Raw genomic sequence first — 16,730 nt, 5'->3', positions numbered from 1 at the left:
GTAAAAAGTTTTGCTACAATTCAAATAAAACATTTAGGGCAAATAAGGGCATAACGATCTCTAATGTACACACTGCACGGCCATGGTCCAGAACGGGAAATTAGCGGAACAAAGAATGTTCATAACATTTTTTGAGACACTTAAAACGTATATTTTGCACTGGATTTTAAGTCTCTACGACCTTTCGTTCCGAAGTTATGCCAATTTAAAGTTTTATATTTCCATAAACTTGCGAACTTCTAGGGTAAAATGGGGCAAGTGGATCCGCAAACAAAATGCTACATCTTGAAGCTCGATTTAAGAACTCAAATCTAAGACAAAAACTACTTGTCTTCAAGCGCCCGTTTAGATCCAATCCAGTGAAAAAACTTTCAACTCCATTCGTTTTCCATTAACTGTCAAACGGTACCTAGTTTTTTTGTCAAGTGATTTTCAAGATAGCGTCCAATACTGTTGTTCAAGGACAATTTTTTTTTTTGGCAGGATCGAGATAAATCCATAAAACTTCCAGTGGGAGGCTCGAAAACAACTGAAAATCAACTAAAGCATGGATCACGCAAAATCTGGACGCATTAAAAAGGGTCTATCTCGAAGCTCTGTAAACGAAATAAAAATGTTTTGTACTCATAATGTAGGGTTTTTATTGCACTTTAAAGGAAAAATAACAAAAAAATTATTTCGATGATTTTTTTTAATGAAATTTCGAACTTTTCGTCGAGTACCACTCATCATAGTTTGGACACCCTATTCGCTGACCTTAGCGGCCATTTTGTTCCACAATCTCTTCATCTCTGTTGCATCCCGAGTCGTCCTACCATTCTTCTTCATCTTCTGCTTGACAATTGCCCAAATTTTTTCGATAGGGCGGAATTGAGGGCAGTTGGGTGAGTTGATGTTCTTTTCGACAAAATCCACCCGTTGGCCCGTTACCACTGTAGTACCTTTTTGCTTTAGTGGCAGCTTGCCAAACGTTTTTCAGGCAATCCTCCTTGTACATTTCGGAGTCCATGGTCTTGTTTTGCACTAAAACTGCTTTAAAACCGGGGTTTTTCGTACGCAGCTGCAAATATCTTGCCAGATCAAACACTTTATTGCCAACGTATCGGCAAAACAAATTTGAACTTGGCGGGGACATCACTCCGACCAGTGGCTTTGTAAATTTTTTTGCCAGGAAGTCGCTCAAAATCAGATTTTACGATTTTTGAACCAGACCACATCGAGTTTTTGACTTGAGTGTCCAAAATTAATTTTCGTCTCGCTGCTTCCATTACGTGTAACTTATTTGGAACAAAACGAATCGTAATGAAATTTTCAGCACTGATAGAGGAAACATTTCCGAACAAAGTAATGTCAAAACATTTCAGGTCCGACAACTAGGAGCGCTATGGTATAATGAACAGTGCGTCCAGATTTTGGATGATCCATGCTTTATTTGACCAAAGTTCACATGGTTAATCGTTTAAGAAGTCCTAGAGAGCCCAATAGTGAGCTAAAATTTTAATAACAGTGAAGATTATTTATCCCATGAAGTGAGAGGAATGTGAGAGGTTTTTCAAGCTCAATCCGAAAATATGAACAGAGGAAGTGATAAACCAGTCATTTTTTTCTGACTGGTTCCTCTAGCTTACTTTTACATAGACCTGACTTTATTTCTACAGATTAAAAAGCTGTCCACTGGTAAAATAAACAAAATACGGTGGTCAAATCGTGCGCAAAGTATTTGGACTGGTTATAAGGAGAAATTTGAAAAATTTCATAATATACAGCAAAACGAACTTTTTAGCGGTCACCTGGCAGGTTCTCAACCAGAAACTTTTTGTTGAGAAGTCTCGCATTTCCCGGAGATAAACAAGGAGAAAAAATTGAAAAAATTAGTGTGAAAAAAAAGCCGAACGATCTGTGGAAACTGCAAATTACTCAGTATTTCAGAACGATTGACTCGATGAATGATTAAAAATACAAAGAAGACCGCCTTCAAATGCGACCGTTTTCGCTGCAAAGCACTTCAAAAGGGCCCACAAAGTTTATCCTCTGTTTAAGTTGGATCCGGAATCGTGCCATTACTCTCGTGAAACTTTTAGCCATGAGCTTGGGGAGCCATGAGTTTCAAATAGTGTCATTTCTTCGTAACAGATTTATTGTGGTTTTTGGCTTTGAACAACGGGTTCTCAGCAGTGGTCGAAAAATCGCTCAAGAAAAGCAATCAGGAACGGTTTCTAGCTAGAATGATGCTACCTCCGAGTGCTGTGATACGCACCTGGTAAAAGTACCCATTGAATATATGTCGAAAATCAACACTAACTTGATACAAGAAGATATACCATGCCCCACCGAAGGCTACCGTTGCTATTCGTCACGTGGCTAATCGACGGTGATCGACATACTTGGTGATACATTTTGAACGTCGCTCCCTCAATCATTCCCGAACGTCTATCCTCGCATCATTGTTGATAATGCTCGTTATTGATAGACGATCATTAATGTTTCAAAAGGAAAAATCTGAATAAATACCAGGACCACATGTTCAAAAAAGCTGTAGCACATGCTGGACAGTTCCATTGCGGTTACCTAGTCATGATTTTGTCCTTCTAGGCAAAACGAAAAATAAAAAATCATCTGATAGCCTACATAGATCGCTCAGAACTGATACATATCAGTTATGATTCTAAAGGTTGAACTTCTCAGACAATTTTTTTCTTAAATTCAATATAAAAAAAAAAAAAAAACTATCAAAGTCTAGCGATCATTTTCCTTCCTGGATCTATTTGTTAGATTCAGGAATTCTCAAGATTTTCCAACTGTTTCCTGAGATACAGGAAATCATGATTTTTTTTCATTCCCGAGAATTCCCGGTCGGGGAAATTCCACCATGGACACTCTACTTGGCAGAAACATTATTTAACATTCATTAAAAAGTTTACACTGAAAATACTATTTGTCTGATAGAAATTGATATATGTATTATGGAAGGTTGAGTCTTATGTCGTAAGAAAAATTGAATCGATTGAGTTTTAAGAGCTACAAACAAATAGTGGATTACATAAAGTTTCCGTGCTTTTTAAAAATGCCGTAACCCTGTTCAATAAAATTATTCAAATCCAACCATATTTATTTCTTAAAACTGTATAACAGAATTTTCAAATATTTCAAATGATGTTGGATAAGTTATAAAATATGCAAAAGCAATGTTAAAAAGGTTACAAACTCGTCAAAAACTTATGGTTTCAGTAAATCACGTACCCGCGTATCTTTCACTGTAGATAGCTTCATGTTTTGATTAGCGATATTCCACATTTTCTTGATATATCCAGGCTAACCCATAAACCCATTGAAGAATTCAAGAAAAGTCAAATCTGATCGGGACAGCCAGAAATTTTTAAAACTTTTCGGATTTTACACGGGTTTATTCAGATTATTTGCTAAATCAAATAAAAAAAATCTAACTTCTTTTTGAAAATTTTAAGATTTTGCGTTACAAATCGATTTTGAGAGATAATTTGTTGTTGTTGTCGGATATTTGAATATTCCGATTAATATAGAATCCAACAACACAGTTATCAGGTATAAATTAATTCTTGAATCGCTTGGTTACATCTGTACTAACACTTTCCCAACGAGACCATCAAGCCAAAACATCCTAGATCATGTTGTTACCAAACTAATTGATTCGCCACGGATCACGAACGACACTATATATAGTGACATTAGCGATCATTGTCAGATAATATCAACGTTTGAACTCCAAACTACAAAGAAAAAAGTCGATCTTGAAAAAACTATCATTAATTATACAAAATTACATCAACTATTCAGTGATTATCTCAGACAAATTCAAACTGTGGATGACGCAAATGTCTGCTTGATTAATATTTCGACCGTTTATAGCTCATTGCTCCTGCAATGTACGAAAAAAATAAGTAAACAAGTAACGGTTAAGGGTAATTATTGTCCCTGGATGACTCTCGACCTCATAACTCTAATTAAATTAAAAAACAACTACATTAAGAGAGTTAAACACAACCCTGGATACACCCATTTAAAAGAACTTCTGAAACATGTCTCAAAGAAAGTTGAAAAATGTAAACGAAAATGTAAAAAAGATTATTTCGAAAACCTTCTTAACAATTCTCCCCATTCGAAACTTTGGAAGAATATAAATTCTGTCTTAGGGAGCTCCAGAGAAAATTCTAGAGCTGAGATCAACCTGACTGTTAATAATCGAAGTACTAGTAATAAGAAAGAAATTTGTGAACTTTTCAACTCCTATTTTACCAGTATTGGTAGAAATTTGGCAAATAATATTGTAGTCGACCCATCTTTCGACAACTTATCTTTCATAAACAGAGTTCCTAACACCATTTTCTTGCGACCTGCTACAGTTAATGAAGTTATTCAAACTATAGGATCATTGAAAAATAAAAAAGCTGTAGTCCTGATAACATTCCCTGCAGCTTATTAAAATCTAACTGCTTAGAAATGGCACGTATTTTAACTGCATGCTTTAATTCTATTTTGGTATCGGGGGTCTATCCCGATAGTCTAAAAGTAGCTAGAGTGGTTTCCGTTTTTAAGGCAGGCGATGAAACGAATATAAATAACTACCGTCCAATTTCAACACTTAGTGTGTTTAGCAAAATATTCGAAAAACTCCTGGTAAGTCGAGTCAATAACTTTATCATAGAAAATAACATCTTATATAGCCTGCAATTCGGTTTCAAAGCTGGGTCTAGTACGCTTATTGCAATGTGTGATTCTTGTTTGCTGCCAGACATGCTGAGAACAGAAAGCGTCCATTACCAGGGGGCTATGAGCTTTTTGGTGTGGGGGAGTGTGGTGGGCCGCTTTATATGTGAAAAAAAATTTAAAAATTAACACCAATTTTGGTTTAATTATATTAGAAACGATTTAAACACTGCTGCTATGATTCGATGGAGTGATAAAATTTCAAGTAATTTCCAAGTTTAAAAAAATGCCTAAGGTTAAACATCCTCGTTCTTTTTGGCGAGTATTATGGGAGACACCCAGTTGAAATTCGACATCCGATATCAAATAAGCTATTTCAAATAGCTTGGCACCTGTTTTGACATGTTTTGTCCGAGATTTTAGTGGAATCCAATCTCTGTGGAGATAAACGTCCTAGAAGCGACAATTGATTTGTAATGGTGACATTTTAAAAATCAGAGCGACGTGTACTTAAATAAGATCTGATTGGAAATAATCGACTTTTAAACATAAGGGGCATTGAAATGGAAGAAATAGAAGAAAATGAAATAATCGCTTTTGTATTTCTATGGAAAACTAAACAGAGTATTCGACAGAATATTCCACCGAATATTCGTTTGGCCGAATGGTTGAAAAGGTCGGTATTCGGCCATTCGCCAAATACCACTAATATTGGTCTTGAAGTTACACTAAAAAAAACAGCACAGATGTCCTTCGAGAGCATTTTTTTTCAAACAATTGCTAATTCAGTAAAATAATTCAATGAAGTTAGAAAAACACAGGTTTGAAGACTTCATTTTCAGTTTTTTTAAGTAATAACTCGTACAATTAAAAAAAACTATTTTAAATTGTTAATTCATTGCAGAACGATTTTGCAAATTTCTACCAAATGTTATTTATTCAGTGTGAGAAGTTATTTGTGAATGTTTGTCATTAGATGGTTCCAGGATAGCTAAACGAAAAACATTGCGTTTAACCGCTTGCGCTGAACTGAACTGTAGTCCCTTATTGTTCAAATAAGTAGTCAGTCGCTTCCTTTGAAATAACTTGTATGAGAATAAGTCCAATTTATGTTTAAATGCTTCCAATATTCTGTCTACGCGAAAGTTTTTGCTTGGAAATCAAGCAGTGCTTCAGCAGAATATTCGAATTTCAGAAAGCATTATATATTTCGAATGCAGTGCAGTGTAAAAATATGTGTAAAACTACTTTAATTTAGATCTTACAAAAACAAAGCATGTAGAGAGTTCGACAAAGGAGCTCTCAGCTTTTTTCGCTCTTGAGCTGTAAGAGCTTTGATGCTCAACCGCTTGAGCAAGAGCATTTCAATCCCTGGTTTAAGACTAATTTTGGTACCCATAAGCAAATTTAGGTTATTTTCAATCAATTCACTTATATATAAACTCAGAAATATTTTCCCATTCTTCCACTCTTCCCGCAGCCACCCAAAACACTCAATCGCAACAGTCGCTGCCACCGGTGTCCTATGTGAAGGCCATCGACGTTTGGATGTCGTCCTGTTCGGTGTTTGTGTTCCTGTCCCTAATGGAATTCGCGGTGGTCAACAACTACATGGGCCCGGTGGCCACCAAAGCCATGAAGGGCTACTCGGACGAGGATCTAACGGAGGCGATCGATTTCAACAAGAACGGCTACAACAAAACGCACCGTTCCTCGGACATACCCCAGTACGATACCTTCTGCAATGGACGGGAAACGGCCCTGTGCATCGATAAGTTTTCGCGATTTTTCTTCCCCTTTTCGTTCTTCATACTTAATGTCACCTACTGGACGACATTCCTGTAGGACGGCACCAATTTGAAAATATATGAAGGGAATCAATAGTCTAAGAACAAATCGTTAGTTTTATAACAATCAGATAAGAGCTTTACAAGTGCTATTTAAACAGCGATCCAGGAGGTCGATGAATCAATCAAACCACTACTGTTGCGTATTTCAATTAAATTCGTGTCCCGAACGAAAGTGAAATAGTGAAGCGACTCATCCGTGAATGCGGACGCATTCTCCTAACTACTAAGCTAGGTTTACTACTTACCGCTGGGTTCTTCTTCATATCGGCCGGGGTGAAGCCACGTGGATCAGAGTAGGGATCGCGGCTCATGGCGCGCGAAGGTGAAACCTGAAATCAATTCAAAACCAATCGAAGTGAATGATATGATGATGATGACGCTAATAAATGCCGCATGGCTTTGAACAAAATTTTGCTGTTTCATTGTTTACTCATGCCGACTAGCGGATGCAGCCGAAGTGAAAAAAAAAGAATGCCAATTCTCACCTTGCCACCGTTGCTCGGGATCAGGAAGCGCCGGAAGAAGGGCGATGAAATCAGACGGAGAGACATGTTGATTGAGTGCAGATTTTTTCTTTCTTGAGATTGCGTAAACTGGCTGGATACCTGGAGAAACATACCTTGGTTAATGTTTTTGTAGAATTATAGGTGAGTATTTATAGAACAGATAATAAATGCATTGGTATTGTTAAATATCGTAGAAAATTCCATCGACAGGACTGACACCTTTATATCTTTTGAATTTGAAATTCCTTTGTGTTTTGTATAATTTTCTTAATCATTCAACAAGGTTGTATAAAAAATTTGGAATTGTGATTGGACGATAAATTCTAGTTGCAACTTCTATGTATCTGTTTCAAAGGCTTAAAACTCCAATAAAAAATTAGCTTATCTTCTTATTGATATTCAAAACGCAGAATAGAAAACCTAAAGGTATTTCAAGTTAATTTTGATTTTAAAATTAGGATTCAGATTTTCCAACAAGAACTGACAAATATCCAACTTGGTTTTGGAAAGTTTTGAAAATACATCCTCCAATCTTTGAAATGGTAGGCTATATTTAAATAAGTATTTCTTTAGTAACAACATAGGCCACTTTAAATCTTTGAATTTTCTTAAAACATCTGGTGAGTTCAAATGCGGTTCAAATCTGATTCTTGCAAACTTATTCAAATTTTAGATTTTAGTTTGAATTTGCCTTTTGAAAAAAACTGCAATATTAACAATGTTCAACAATACACAAAAAATATGGAATTTCCTGCAATTTGTTTTGCAGGAAAATTACAAAACCTATTTTTTATTGAAAATCAATCATGGTGATGATTTAAAAAAATAAAAACCTTTTTTCTTTCATTTGAAAGATGACAAATCAACTCGAACTCTACCTGAAATTGATGATTTTCAGCTGAATTATGTTCCGTAAAATCGGGTTAATATAGACATGGAGGTGAAACTGAAAAAATGGAGTGATTCGAATTTCAAGCATTCTACACATTATTTTTCTGCTTCCAGGACCAAAACGTTCCCTGATTTATTTGAAGCATAATTAATTCGCTAAATTTAGCACCATGACAAGTGTTGTCATGAGGTGACTTCTTAAAGTGGTGTGACATGTATACAATTTTGGTATTGTGAAGAATTCTTTCAGCATGATTTTGTCGAAAAAGGAAGAAAACAAATTTAAACTGCTTCGAACGGTGACACATTTTAACAAAGCATTTTTTGGCCCATCAATCGTAGGGTTAATCGGAGCATGGCCATAAAAGTTCCCCAAGATTGTGAAAAATAATGTAGATCTAAAGAAAAATTACTTTCAAGATGATCCTAGAAGAAAAGGGCTCCCAGCTTTCGCAGGAAGTCTAGAAATAAAAATCTAAATTTTATTTGTTTTTTTTGCACCTTGAGTTAGGCGTCAACATTTATTTCTCCGAATATAAGTGTGGTCGATAAAAAATGGTGAATGCAAAAATTAAAAAAAATTGCAAGCAGGAAACTATGCGCTAATTTGTCTTCAAATGATGGAATCTAAAATGAACGAAATTTTAATGTTGAGCAGTTTTTAAGTACACGAGTTTCTCAATAAACAAGCAACAATCACCCCACTTGGGGGAGAACAAACATTAATGTTAAAAATTTGATAGGGAAAGCCATTTTCAACTTTTTTTTATTCAGGGCAACAAAATACACCATCTAAAACGCATCGGGTGTTAAAAGAGCAGCATTGTCCAAAAGTTGTCCAGATTTACCCCATTCAAGGCATTGAAAATGACTTGGTGAAGTAATGAAATTTTGAAATTGAACTCACAATCAAAACTATAAGTATGCGATTTCTCTCATCTTGATTGTGAAACTCATTTACGAGCTGAATCTGAATCTGAATTTTGAATACATATTCGTTTTGAATCAAAATTGTGCATTTGAACTCAGTATTCAAATTTTTTATCTGTTTTCGAATTTCAATACGATTTCTGAAATATACAGAAAAAAACGTTTCCTGAGTTTATGCAGATTCCAAATCAGCGTTTCCATTACGAGCCATGAATCTATAGTTTTAATTCTAACGATTTCAATCTAAATTTATTATTTTTATAATAAATTTAAATCCGACTTGCAAATTTGAATTAAAATGTGAATAAAATTAAACAATGATCAACCTGATTCTGAGTTTGAACTCTGAATAAGAACTTCTTTTCAACATTTCTAAATGGGATTTAAAAAAATTTGAGATTGAGAACTTTGAATAGATATCAAACCAAAAATCAGGATGGTTTCCAATTTTTTTTATTTCGTATTTGGAAAAATATAATTTTAATATTGAAAAGGCATGTGAGTCTCGAAAATCATTAATCAAAATGTGAATGAAATGCAAAACCAAATTTGAACGATTTCAAAACAGCTTTTCATTTGTATTTTTTAATAATGATTATAACCGAAAATTTAAAATTTCAAACTGGATATCGAATGCAAAATATGAAAACAGAACAACAATTAAGATTTTGATTATATGGAACCAGAACTTCCGGAATGAGTTTAATTTAAAGTTCCTTTAAAATTTAGTTTCTTCTATCTCAGTTTCTATAAACAAGCAAGAAAACTTTGAAAAACTGAAGCAGAGTTCTGAACCTGTGATTAATTTGCGAGGTTTTGGCATTATCTCTGAGTTGTTACTCTTGAATAATCCTACTCAATGATCAAAATTTGATTAATTATTTCAAATTTCTTAAACCCTTTTGGGTTGCCATAATATGGAGGAATTTTATTCTTAAGATAAATTTTATCAAATCTGTTTTGAGATCGTCGATTCGCTCTTAAGATGTTAATTAGAGCTAAGATTTGAAGTTTTAATGACAAAAATCATATATTTATTCTGTTATTTTGGGGTAGCGGCATTTTACAAACATGATGGGGGCATACAAATACACTCTCTTATTCCACTTTCCCATCATTATGAAACCATCATAAAAGCTTAAATTTGTTTACTTCTAAGGTTCATTTGAATAAGCAACAAACATCACCAACTTTTTGTTTTGAGCTTCTTTACGTATAGTTTTCAAAAGTCAAAATATTACATCAAAAGGTATCAAAACCTTGTATGAATTTTTAATTTTTTTGAGTTGGTATATTCATAAAATTCTTTTTTGTCTTCGTCAAACGGCCGTAGGCGTATTTAACCCGATAGGCCCATTTAGGAAACCTTTCCTCTACTTACTTTTCATGTACGTTTGAATACCTCACTTGTTAGCGGGTCAATTCAAACAAAACTACATAAAAATATAGCTATAGGTCAGTGTTAATGTTTCAAAATTCATGAATAAATTGATGAACTGTGTAAAAACTGAGCCCCTGTAGTTATGCAATATTTGAAAAACTTGTCAAAAAAAAATTCTCATCTGTGAAGTTTTTCGTAGAACAAAAGTATGTAAGCTTGAAAAGGCCTGCGGTTTTAGTTTGTTAAGTCGTGGATCAAACACAAAAATTTAAATTTCATGCATAAAACTATTGTAGAGGTAAATTTCGTTTAGTATTTAATCAATTAATCATTTTATCAGTTATCGTGCTACTGTTTAGATTCAAACATCAAGATTCATATAAATCATTCAATTTAAAATTGATTATAGAGTCAGAATATAAGTTCTATTATCAAATGAAAATTTTAAGTTTAAGTTGAGTTAAGAATTTAGATTTCTCGTTACAAATCGGTTACAGAATGTCAATAACCTAGAAACAATATTAAGCAGTTGTAATTAAAACCATCAAATAAAAAATTGATAAAAAATCAGATTTTTTGAAAATAATTTCTCAAATTACTGATAAAATGAAGGTCAATATATAAAGACATAAATGTTCACTTTTGAACCAGCCTAAATTTCAGAGGATTCTTATGTGCATAATTGTGTTTCCGTGTTCAGATTCAGATGGAAGAAAATAAAACTTTAAGAACTCGTTTCACAATCACAGCATTGCTTAGAATATTTCAAGTTGAAAAAGGTGATTTGTAATTCAAATTTAAATTCAGATTCCTGATCCATATTCTAGAATAATAAGGAATGAGATTTTGAATTAAGATTAATGACCAAGAAATCGGGTTGTGTTATCATGGATGATGAAACCTACATTAAACTCCGACTATAAAACTCTCCCTGGACCACAATTGTTTACCTCACCGAAGAGAAAGGGTGTTCCTGCATCAGTGAAAGCCATTTACCCCGAAATATTTGGGAAGAAGGTTATGATGTGGCAAGCCATATGTGAATGCGGTAAAATGTCTCGTCGATACGATGAATGGCAAAATTTAAGTGCAAGAATGTTCACTAAAAAGGTTGCTCCCCTAATCGAACAACATAACATTCCTACAATCTTTGGTCTAAGCTTAGTTTTGATTCATATCAATAATACAATCCGATGAAAATAAACAGACACATGAACTGAACAAGAGCCTGTCCTTTAAAGTAGATTATACAGGTTATGTATTTAAAGGCCGAATGTACAGAATGATTTGATTTTCTGCTTACAATAGTGAAAGTTAACAAAAAAATAGACCATTTTTATTTACTTGAAGAATTTTCAATTCAGTTACCTTCTTAACTAGAACATTTACAAAAAATGTATAAATTATTTCTTCATCTTTCAATTGTACGGTTTGTTTACACACAATTTTATTACGTACTTAACATGAAAAATGTGTTTTTGTTTTTACATTTTGACTAAATACAAAAAGAGACTTTTGTTCCGCTTTTTCGTTGAATTTTTTTGTGATAGACAGCAGTGGCAGCAGTTTTTTTTTTTAATTTTCAATATGACCTGAAAGTGTTTAAATAATATTAACTCCTGTCTTTTCACATGGTGGAACAAGTTCAAACGCGCTTTTTAGCCATAAAACATCAACCTTTTAAGAATTTCCTCTCCAAAATGATCCAGCTTTAAGTGCGAAAGGTCAGAAAGGGGTATGTCGTGTGTTGAACCTGAAGTGGATATTCGAAATTAATGTCTTTGTAAATGAAGGTCTTTTTCTTAGAACAGAATTCAGTGAAAGTGGAGTATTGTGTTTTCACTTGCCTCAATAAGCGGGACAAATGTTAACAAAAATTTTTGAAATTTTTTGAAATTGTTAGACCCTACACCCCCCCCCTTAATTTGTACTTTTTGCTAAAACAAATGAAATATAGTAATTTGCAGTATAAAAAGTCGTCAGATTTCATATCATGACAAGCGCTGTTTGGTATCACTTCAAGTTGTAATGTACCATGTATAAAAAATGTCTAAAAAAATGTCATCATGATTTGAACAGCGGGAGGTATTTGAGTACGAGATATGCTTATATTTACAAACCTTTCTGCATTGCAGTGTGAAGAAGGGAGCGGCAAAAGGAGTTCCATATAAATTGCGTAGTATAGCTTGAAGACTTTTTAACCAATCAGGGCTTTCATACAAGTTTGTTGGCATAAATTGAGGATTTAACAAGCAAAAGGAAGAGAGGTTGTTTGGGTACGATTAATTTGAGACCCTCCCTTATTTCTGGTTGGAGTCGGAAAGAAGGATGCAAGTCTTTATTCATATTATATTGGCATAATTTGAAAGCTTCTGAGACAAATAAAGCTTAATGTTACGTCATTAGATACAAAATACGATTTTATAGGTGTTCGTTAGCACTTCTTTCATTGCAAGATAGGGAATGCACTGGAAGTTCATATCATTAGTACATACATAATGAAATAATTAGAAACTCTATGTAGCTTACAAAAACTGAGTTAAAGTTTCAGATCATGAAAAACAAATTAAGAGATCAATTCTAAGAAAATACTTTAAAAAAATCATTGTACTGAGGTTAGAAACTTCAGTTGCTGCTCTCTTGTTAAATCCAGAGCATACATTTTTCAAACATCATAGTTGACGTGGTTGCTGATTTTCCTTCACCATCACGTTTCAGATCTCATTTGACGACTAGTCATGCTTCAAGGGACTGGAAAAGCTTGACTATCGTCATGGATTTCTATTCGCGAGAGGCATGTTATTTTTCAAACGACGGTCGTCAAGTAAGATGACGGCGTCGGTTGAAAGCATTTGTGTATGATTCGAAAAATTTCGAGTATATAGATTGCTTGTTGGACTAATTGCCAGTGTCGAGGACAAATGAAATTCATATTTAAATAATACTACTGAACATTTTGAAAGGCTGAATAAAAAGCACAAATAAAAGAAGCCGCAAGGTCGATTTGTCCTTTTTAGTCCCTACAGAGTTCTCCTCGGTCGAGATAGTTGATGGTGGTTGATGTTTCGTTCGATTTTATCCCGGGCCTTGACTACCCTGGACTGATCTCCAAAAACGGCAACTTAGTTGAAAACGTTTCCAATCCATTGTATGTCTATCTGAACCGAAACCCGGTAACGGGTTTCAGATTCATTAATGGCATGGCATGACCAATGATGAACGTGTATTTTTCGACGTCTTCTTAGATTTTATTCAATCTAAACCCCTTTTCACAGTCAAAAAGACGACGACGGACTGAAGGCGACTATGATTTTTCCGACGCTTCATTTGACTGAAGGTTGAGGCAAGTTTGTTTGCTTGGTTACTCATTTGAAGGCGTCTGTTATGAATGCGACTGCTTAAATTTTTTCACAGTCACAGTTTTATGACTGATGACGGTGAAATTTTTACGCTCTGGTTAAATCATTTGTTTTTAAGTTATGTTGAAATTTGGTTTGAAACGCTGTCTAGGAAATAAAACTGAATTTCAATTATTTTTACAAATTTAATCAACTCTTGGAAGGTGTAGCAAAGCACACCGGGTCAGCTAGTTTCAATATATTTTATACTGTGGGATTTAACGACTGATGATCTTGCAAAGATAGAAATTCAGCCAAAATCCATATTTTTGACAATTTAAAATTTTATAAAATACACATCAACGGAATGCAATCAATCAGCATATTTCGGTCAAAAACTGACATACACATTATTTTATTGTTATTGAAAATTATTTGTGGGAGGATTCAATCAGGATCATCATAAAATTGCAAATTACTCAATATAGAACTTATTGATAACGTAATTACCGATCAAATGACGTAAAAGTTGCCAACTAATGTTTTAAAAAAATGTTTTTGAACCGAAATCCGATAATGTTTGTGTCAATTTTGTAGTTGCAACTGATGAATTAATATCTTCTAGGAATAAATTGAAAATTAAAAAAAAACTTAGCTGCGTGCTTCCATTTTTTTTCGCTCAAGATTCTTCCGGGAAATCGATTGTATTGAAGATCACAGGTTTCTGGCCTTGGACATCCAACTACAAAACTGCTCTCACTTACAATACCACTTAGGTAACATCTAATTTCATGGCGGAAACGAAAATTTAAACCATTTATATTTTTGATACAAAATGAATTTTTTTCGCGTCCTTGCAATCCAATGCCTACTTCACTTCTCTCTTAAATTGAAAAAAAAAATCTAGTTCATATAATATGTTAGGTACCTGCTAGAAAGATGAAACTTTCAAACTTACGAATCCTACCACCCGAGTCTAAAATTAATGATTAGACACATTTTTTTGTTTTCTTAGAGCAAGTTCACTGGTGTTGGGAAAAAGTGGTAGAAATTTCGACATTTTGAAAATTTCATCATGCGAAAATGTTTTCAAGATCTTGGGACGTTGTATTTTTTTTGCAACACTGTTTCTATTTCAGCCGAATGTGATAGAAATATTGCTTTTTTGCATCACAGCATGCGAAAATACAACACGTGTTGTTAAAAAACTAGAAGGCCAAAGATCTTGAAAATATTTTTGCATGGCAAAATTTTCAAAATGTGCCGTAAGAGTCAAAATTTCTACCACTTTTTCCCAACACCAGTGAACTTGCTCTTAGAATCATAGTTTCACAGATATCTTATTTTTTGTATAATATAACTAATCGTCCTTTTCAAGACTTCAAACGAAAATGTATGTTTAGATTCCATATTACTCATTCAAATGTGTATTACTGATTTTAAGCATTTGTGTTGTTATTCTTGTTGGGAACACTCATTCAACGGAAAACATTCAACTATTTTACTTGCCATTATCTTAAGATAAATTGATTTTTAAGTTATAGGTGATACGGATTGATTATTGGAACCAGATGCCTAGGGAAAATTTCAATGCACTTTGCCTTGATAAAATAACCATTATTTTTTCTTCTGCAATAAAAGCTTCGATAATCGATAGACTATCCTTGGCTTATCTTTCTGTGTCCAGGAAGGCCGCGAAAAATATGTCCTCGTTGACCTACATTTCATTACGCGATTATTGAAATGCAACACCTTTTTTCATACGATCACAATAATTTCGTAACACAATATATACCACTTGCTAAATTTGTGAAAAAAAAATTAATTACCTTCTGCAGTAGTGTCAAAGAGCAGCAGCTAGTAAAATGCAACTCACTTCCAACGGACGATAGAAACGCAGCAAGACTAATCACACACATCGGTGGTATCGCCGAATTCCCCCAGAAGACTCTGGGTAGGATAGGGAAAAATTGCGCGCTCAGATAACGAATTTGCAAAACTCACGTAGACCAAACCTACCGAAGAGCTTATATGAATGAAACGCTGTTACTTTCGGGAGTGCAGCAGCAGCAGCTCATTTGCAATGGTCGGGATTAGTAGAGGGGTGGAATGGATTCCAATCTCACCCTAGTATATATTTAGACAAATTTATCGATATGTATTGAATGGAAGCAGCAAATCGCGGCTTAGCTGCACACCAAAGATTCCAAAAGATAATAAACCTTGCACCAGCAGACAGATTGTTTGGACTTGGCCTGGAGATTGAACTCGAGAATTTACTTACCCACTTTTTTCCCACCGGTTTCCGTTGTTGGTCTGCAGTCGACGATAGATGGTTTGGTTACCTACTAACTTGAAGTGAGGTGTTAAGTAATTGAGTCAGAAAGCACAGCCAGGAATGTTCCCGGTACTAATCTTCGGTCCGGATGAGTACCTATCTTGTTGGAAAGTGACAATTGTTGGGTTGTGTCCAACAGTTCCCAAGTACCAACCCTCTTCAATGTGAAGCTGGATATAGAGTATTAATCATCAGCTGGCTTTAGTGAGAGGATGACCGGCACTACAATTGCGTGCCGAGTCTATCGACAAGTTTGTTGGATTTGGAGCTTTTATTGGTCCCGCTGTTTATACCTTTGAAGGTATACATTGTAGAAAAGTAACTAAAACTAGGGGGTTCCAAGAAGAGTCTTGTGAACATAGTAAGGTGTCAGCAAATCGAGCAACACAACCCGTATGAATAAAATAGCACAATTTGGAATAAAAAACATCTTTTGATAACAATGAACGACCACCGTCAACTGTGGCAACATGCAACACTTTACAGCTTCAATGGTTTTTAAAAAAAAACTTATGTCCACAGAGAATCATACGGTTTACCCATCAAAAGTTTTAAGGTTCATGGGACGTCAATTTGATGTAGGGGAGATAAGGGTATGATAGCCACCTTAAAAAGGACGCTTATTTGATTAAGAAAACAGCTAGAATATGTAAATTACATCATTGTTTCGTGTCCAGACATAAAAAAGTCTATTTCCTAACTAGCTAAAACTTGTAAAAGTAGATAAAAACGTTTAAAAATGCATTTTTAAATTTTTTTGCCGAAAGCTGAAAATCAGTCACTGTAACCCCCCTCCCCTCCCCTCTGGGGCAG

At 34.5% G+C, this 16,730-nt stretch overlaps 1 protein-coding gene across 3 annotated transcripts in view; it reads right to left on the bottom strand.

The window, feature by feature from the left end:
• The window catches only part of LOC129751472 (uncharacterized), a 56,660-nt gene extending 40,673 nt beyond the window's left edge, over positions 1 to 15,987 (bottom strand). The window contains exons 1-3 of one of the 3 annotated variants that reach the window (XM_055747012.1): positions 15,864 to 15,987; positions 7,019 to 7,138; positions 6,779 to 6,862 (exon numbers count right to left, since the gene is read on the bottom strand). In XM_055747012.1, the coding sequence (XP_055602987.1) occupies positions 6,779 to 6,862; positions 7,019 to 7,084 (150 nt within the window). In that variant the 5' untranslated portion in view covers positions 7,085 to 7,138; positions 15,864 to 15,987. Of the gene's footprint in view, positions 1 to 6,778; positions 6,863 to 7,018; positions 7,139 to 15,408; positions 15,574 to 15,863 lie in introns of those variants that run through there. The other 2 variants (XM_055747011.1, XM_055747013.1) reach the window with 2 other exon arrangements.
• Between the last annotated feature and the right edge of the window lie 743 nt (positions 15,988 to 16,730).

Source organism: Uranotaenia lowii, chromosome 3, assembly GCF_029784155.1.
Source record: "Uranotaenia lowii strain MFRU-FL chromosome 3, ASM2978415v1, whole genome shotgun sequence".
NCBI lineage: Eukaryota > Metazoa > Arthropoda > Insecta > Diptera > Culicidae > Uranotaenia > Uranotaenia lowii.
The sequence above is the reverse complement of the archived record's forward strand: the minus strand, read 5'-3'. Positions and strand labels throughout refer to the sequence as shown.